Below are 6,265 nucleotides of genomic sequence, written 5' to 3'. Positions count from 1 at the left end.
TATGATTGAAGGGACTGAAACGTTAATTTAAAATCTGAAGTAATTTCTGGACAAACAATGAAGATTTCATCCCTAAAGCTACATTTTCTGAGAGCTACTTACTCTGGGATTGAGACTGTAATTTTAATTCAAGCCCATAAGCAATACAGTACATTATAAATAACATCAGGATCGAAGTTCTTCTGCACCAGAATTCAGCTTGAGAATGAAGGAGCCCCAGTGAATATGTTGTAAAATAGGACCTGTTTAACAACAACAAACTCATTTTAGAATTACATCAATCATGTGTACTCGGCACATCTATTAAAGGCATAACCGAAGGTGTTGCTGCTGCACATTCAATAACACGTGAGTCCATCAGTGCCTTTCTCCTTGCTTCCAAATGACAGCATGTTTCAGTTGTAAAGGGAATCTGGGATCATCATTCAAAATCCACTCTACTGAGACCAACTACAGCCTCCTGAGTGCTTTTTTTGGAGTCCTTTGCTTTGTTCAAAAACTACTTCAAAGCTAAAGAAATGTCCCTCTTGAAGGAAGACATTCGCTTCAAAAGTTTTGTGTGTTATATTACAGCCGGTTATTGGGAAAGGGCAGGGGACACTACCACCAATTCCCAGCTCAAGCAAAGACTGCCTTCCAGGAGGCTGAGCAAATCCATTAGCCACTTTTCTCCAGCAGAAGTGAAAATGTAAATCCTTACACCTGTAAAGCGGAGACAAAGCCACTTCCTTGCCACAGAGGAATGTGCCATGATTACATAACATGACTGAAATGCTAAGTGCTAAAGTGATTGGAATCCTAGATACTTAAAGAAAGAAATCTCATTTTCTTAGAAGATTTTTAAATAGAAGAATAAAGCTCCAGCAAATTGAATGTGGAAAATAATCCTCTACTGTTCCCACTCTCCAGCAAGCTAGATGAACTTATTTATCTTTCACAACACCGATTTCTATGACTCTCTGCTGGAAAGCCGGCAGAGCTATAGGCAAACAGAAACTGATTCAGTTATTCAGAAGGAACAGAGTATCTGGGAATAGGAAAATTATCTATGTAGGAGGTTTGCTAGCAATTTCAATAAATTACACTCTAAAAGATAATACCATGAAATGAAAAAGTCCTCTTTAATTAAAAACTCCATTAAGAAAAGTATGTATATGCATTTAGCTTCATAAAAAAAAGACAGAATTGCTGCTAAGCAGGCTCAGAGTTGCTAAAACTCTGGAATAAGCTAGTTTTAAAAATTAGATTTCTAAATGAGATTTAGAGCTTAATGGGGTTACAACTGTCTTTACTAATCTTAGTCCAAATAAGTACAAAAGAGATACACGCTGTTTCTGGAAACTACAAGAAAACCATTGATGAAAACATCCACACCAGCGTTATACAAACTATATTTTATTTCTTTTCCCCTTGGATTGCAAAAAGAAGTGAGACTATTAGGTTTAAGAATCAACTGGGAGTTCAGGAAGTAATTTCAGAAGCACAGCCTCTTCAGAATTCAGATTTGTTTAAATTAGATGTCTGGTCCTTGTATAGACCAAGGGGAGAAAGAGAGACTTTCAAGGTAATGTTCAGGACACCTAAAGTAGCATCTTGCTCTTGTGCCACTTTCTACTGGACCCTCTCTGCATCCATGGACTACAAAGGTAGTATCTGGAGTCCGATATCATAATTTACAGTCCTAAAATAGCTGAAGAAAATGAGACAAAACAAAGACCCAGTGAGATTTTGTTCAAACTGGCATCAGCAATTTCTTGCATTTTTGCCAGAACGTTTTGCATCATGTCTTGTGGGAGAGTGAAAAGCATCTTATAGAGTCCATCCGATTTTTGGAAAGACTATGAATTTAAACACATTCATAGTTTTTTTTTCTTCCCTTGAGCTTTAATCGTCCTTCTTTGGCTTTTTTTATTCTCTATCCAGTTGAATCAGGTAGGGATGTATTATTGAAATGTTTATAATTTCCTCCAGAAGAAAGTAAGCAGAGTTAATGTAGTAGATGTATTCCAACATCTTCCACATAGTAACTGTTATGATATGGCAATATCATTTACTAAAGCTGAGAGAAGGTAACAGGGGTGTGGTGGGATGGAGTTGCCCAAGTGCAAGAATAAGGTGTAGGAGACCTGATTTCTCTGCTGCTGATCTACCAAGGGACTTCAACTCACACAGTCAAATGACTTCCTCACTCTCCCTGTAAGTAAATTGAAGTTAAGGATACTGAGACCCACGTTAAGTCCTTCATGTTTTTTGACAGAGGACCAAATGTTTTCATGGTTCTACGATATCCTGAAAAGTTACTCACAAATGAAAGATCAGTTTCCATCTGGAGAAGAATCCCAGGTAGCAAACATTGGGCTCTCACAAACATCTTTTTATTGTATGCCTGTCTTTACCGAGGGAACAAGCAGCTTGAGGGAACAAGCTGTTTCCAAGAGAATTAATGACTGCTCATCCAACTAATTCACTACCCATCCTGGTAAAATCAGGCACCCAAGATTAGAAACTAAATTATTCTTTCCATTCAGTTTTGACCCTTTAAATCAGAACTTTCCAGGTCTTGTACCATTAACAGCTATGTTTTCAGACTTTCTGGGAATAAATATTTTTTCTACTCTTTTACATAAGAAGTTGATACTGTGGAGGTGTTAAGGGACAACTTCATGGAATCCTGTGTACTCACATTTATACGTTAAACACTTCCAAAGGTGCTAAAATCAGGGAGCTGAGGTTCCCATTATAATCTGAGGAGAGAGAGTGGCATTTTAGCATGAAACTGAGAACACATCCATTAGATGCCTGAAAAGGTGAGCTGACTTCAAGCAGCGGTAACACACAGGGCTGCCAGATACAGAGCATGGGTTTACAGGCTCATTGGGCAGCATCCCTTCCATGTGACAGCATTGTGCCTGCAAAGCTCAGGTGCTTCACAGAATGGCCTGAAGTGCTGGAGCCAAATTAGCACATGCCTTGACTCCTCTGCAAAGACCCTGATCCCACCTGTTAATACCACACTTCAGAAGAGAGGGCGGCTTGTTCTAACAAGGGTGTATTTTCTTTTGAAGCACATGGAGTCCTTGTTCCCCACAGCCAAGTTCCCTCTTTGTCTTCATCAGGTAAATCTCTCAGTGAATCTTTACACTGGTGCTGGGACTGTCGATACTGTACCTGCTTGATAGCTGAATGGAGGTTTCTAGTCTACCTGGATGCCAGTTTAACAAATATATCCAGGGCTAACTGATGCTCCAGGGAGCAGGGAGCAATTTCAGCTTTGCAAAAAAGTACTCTCAGACATACAGCAATCATCATCCTGAAAAAAAACCCAGCAAAACCCAAGCATTCGATTGTCTGGGTAGCAGGCATTTGAAAAAACTTGTTGTAGGCAATAACTGTAACAAAGAACAGAATTGCTGCTTGTGGAGAAGGAGGAAAAGAGTTCAAAATGAATGAACACAACTTGTTGGCTGCAGTAACCTTTATGAAAAATCTGCTTTCTAATTCCAGAGAACCTCTAATCCACTAATAGAGGAGAATATGCTCTATTTTTAGCTGTATATAATGCAGTGGATAGCTATAATTACTTCAACAGAGTAAGGAACGGTATCAACCAATATGTACTGTAAGTCAGGCAAGTTATTTATTTTGTCAGCAGTTAGCACATAGAGCTGCTCATGTTTGTTAGTATTTCACATTCATTATTACATTTATTTGCTTACTTACAAATTGGTATGAAGTGCTACTTCTTTTTCCAGCCAAATAAATTACAAACTGTAGATATCACAAACATTATACAGAAATATGAATTACACATGAATGGTATACAAGGATGAGAGGGAGGGGAGACAAAAAGAGGTGCTCACTCTTAAGGATTTAACCCAAATTCTGCTGAGAAAGAGGACTCGAATGCTTGGAAGTCTGTGCTGCATGTTGTGTACACAGTAACGTGTCTGCTCGGTTTAATATTTGCCAGGCAAATCACAAAGCCCTCTCAGGCTACAGCAGCATATAATCTCCTTGAATGTCTTCCTGAGCTCCTGACTCCGGAATGCATAGATGAGTGGATCAATGATGGAATTGCACATGATGAGGATGAGGTAGAAGTTAAAGTGGGACATGAAGCACACGCAGTAAGGGTTGTAGGGGCAGGAGATGTAGAAAATCAGGTGCAGGAAAAATGGAGCCCAGCACACAACAAAAACTCCAATCAGGATGGTGAGAGTGATGGCCCCTTTCATGTTGGCCCCTTGGCGAATAGGGCCAGTCCCTGGAAGAACAGCAATCTTTTTGATGTGCATCCGAGCCATCATGAACATGTGGACATAGAGGGATGCCATGAGAATGAGCATAGTGAAGAACATGCTAATAAGGCAGATGATGACAACACTGCTGTCAGAGTAAATGATGAACAAAATGCCTGAGACTGTGCAAGCAGCCCAGATGCATGTGATGATGACCCCTACGCGTTTCACGGTCATGATATTATGGTACTGGAGGGCATAAAAGATAGTAAAGTACCTGTCCACTGCTATTGAGAGGAGACTGCAAATTGATGCAAGCAAGGAACTGCAAATCACTGAGTCAATGACATTGTCAATGTTTATGGTAAAGCTCTGTGCGTCTGTGTCTGTATTGTTTAGCAGCGTGATGACAATAGTTTCTGATCCATTAGATACACTCACTAGCATGTCAGCCACTGCCAAGCTACAGATGAAGAAGTACATGGGTGAATGGAGGTTCTTGTTCTTGGCTATGGCCACAATGACCAAGACGTTCTCCAGCAAGCTGATGATGCCCAGAGTCACAAACACTTCGGGGGATACAAAGAGTTGCTCATAGCAGCCTCCTGAGGAGTGGCCCTTCGCATTGGGCTCGCTGGCACCCCCATGCAGTCCGTAGCTGTGGTTCCAGAAATGGAGTGGCTGCAGTGTCCCACGGTGCTGGGTGAAATTCATCTTATGGAGACCCCCTTTCAGCTTCCCGCTTTTAAAACTCCTGTTCCTTTTGCATTCCTTTGAAAACCTTCTTTGGCTTTTCAGCTTGGGAAGAAAAGAAAAATAAGCCGGTGCCGAGGCAGGCAGCAGTTCAGAGCACTTTGACTGCTGTTACAAAATAAGGTTTAAAACTCAGAATTACTCTCTCACAGATGCAGTTTCTGATCATCATCATCACATTTACCTTGGTGATCTATGTCACAGAGTCCCAACAGTCTGTAAGTTTGCATCAGATTCTCCCCTATGGTCAGTTCCTGGTTAGTTCACTGATATACTGCAAGGCTTTTTTGTCCCCTTCCATTAAGAAAGGCAAACATAAAATGCCTAAGTGACTGCTGCAGAGCAGAAACTAATTTCAAACTGCAAGCACCGGTCTGGCTGTCAGACAGTGCATGCCGGCTGCCTGTTTTATGGGGTGTGGAGGAGAAAAATATTCAGGGCACTCTCCGCCTCTGCTTTGCCTTCCAGCCAATGGGGCTCAGGAGCCGCAGAAAGTCGAGGGGCTGCTGATTCTGAGCATCTCTGAAACATCACACGGCACAGCGGATTCAGATGCAGCACGAGCTACCAGCAGCTACAGGAAAGCAGATGGGCTACCAGAGATTTGTTTCCCTTCTTTAACTTCTCAGCATAGTATTTTAATGCTGATTTTTAATTACCAGTCTTGCAGAGCTGTACTGGCAATCTTACAGAATTCCTGCAGCTGAACTGATAGCTTTTAATTTTTCAGACTGTGATTTACTCTTGCCCTTTCTGTGGCACAAAGTTGCTCTGCCTTGTGTATGTGGCAAAACAGGAAAAGGACAAGGAAGCATGATAATACTTACTTCCTCTTGGTTGTCTCCCAGATCTCCCTTGCGTTGCTAATTTTTCTGTGCCTTAGTTGTCCATTTGCAAGATGTGTTGTTGCAAGGTTGCATTATATTCTCTAGGTTTCTTATAGTTTTTATGAAATAGAGACAATCTAAGGATGAAAAACAGAACAAGGAGCCAAAGCCACAAATGGCTTAAGTAATTATCCTAAAGAAAGTAGTTTTCCTGAAGTAATAGCTGTCTTCGTTGTCATATTTCCAGGAAAGAAAAGATACAGCTGATTGCAGAAGCCCTGTCACCATCAAGAATTAGGATGTTGGGCAGAAAAAGAAAAGTCAGTATTTGGAACAGATAAAGGAAAGCAACAGGAGACAAAGTTGCAGCCTGTGGGGCTCACACAATGGTAGTGACACCAAGCTGTCAATAAATCTCCTAAAAGTCCACCTGAAAGGATATCCCTG

The 6,265-nt window shown here is 41.0% G+C and overlaps 1 protein-coding gene across 1 annotated transcript; it reads right to left on the bottom strand.

Annotated features, from left to right (window-relative positions):
* Window positions 1-3,631: 3,631 nt before the first annotated feature.
* Window positions 3,632-5,378, bottom strand: MC4R (melanocortin 4 receptor). Its single transcript, XM_014940812.1, has 2 exons — window positions 5,176-5,378; window positions 3,632-5,036 (listed from the first exon to the last, which is right to left on the bottom strand). Exon 2 carries the CDS (start codon window positions 4,950-4,952, stop codon window positions 3,957-3,959), a length of 996 nt encoding a protein of 331 aa, XP_014796298.1. The 5' UTR covers window positions 4,953-5,036; window positions 5,176-5,378; the 3' UTR covers window positions 3,632-3,956.
* Window positions 5,379-6,265: the final 887 nt, after the last annotated feature.

This window comes from Calidris pugnax, unplaced genomic scaffold (genome assembly GCF_001431845.1).
Source record: "Calidris pugnax isolate Ruff unplaced genomic scaffold, ASM143184v1 scaffold8, whole genome shotgun sequence".
NCBI classification, from domain to species: domain Eukaryota; kingdom Metazoa; phylum Chordata; class Aves; order Charadriiformes; family Scolopacidae; genus Calidris; species Calidris pugnax.
The sequence above is the reverse complement of the archived record's forward strand: the minus strand, read 5'-3'. Positions and strand labels throughout refer to the sequence as shown.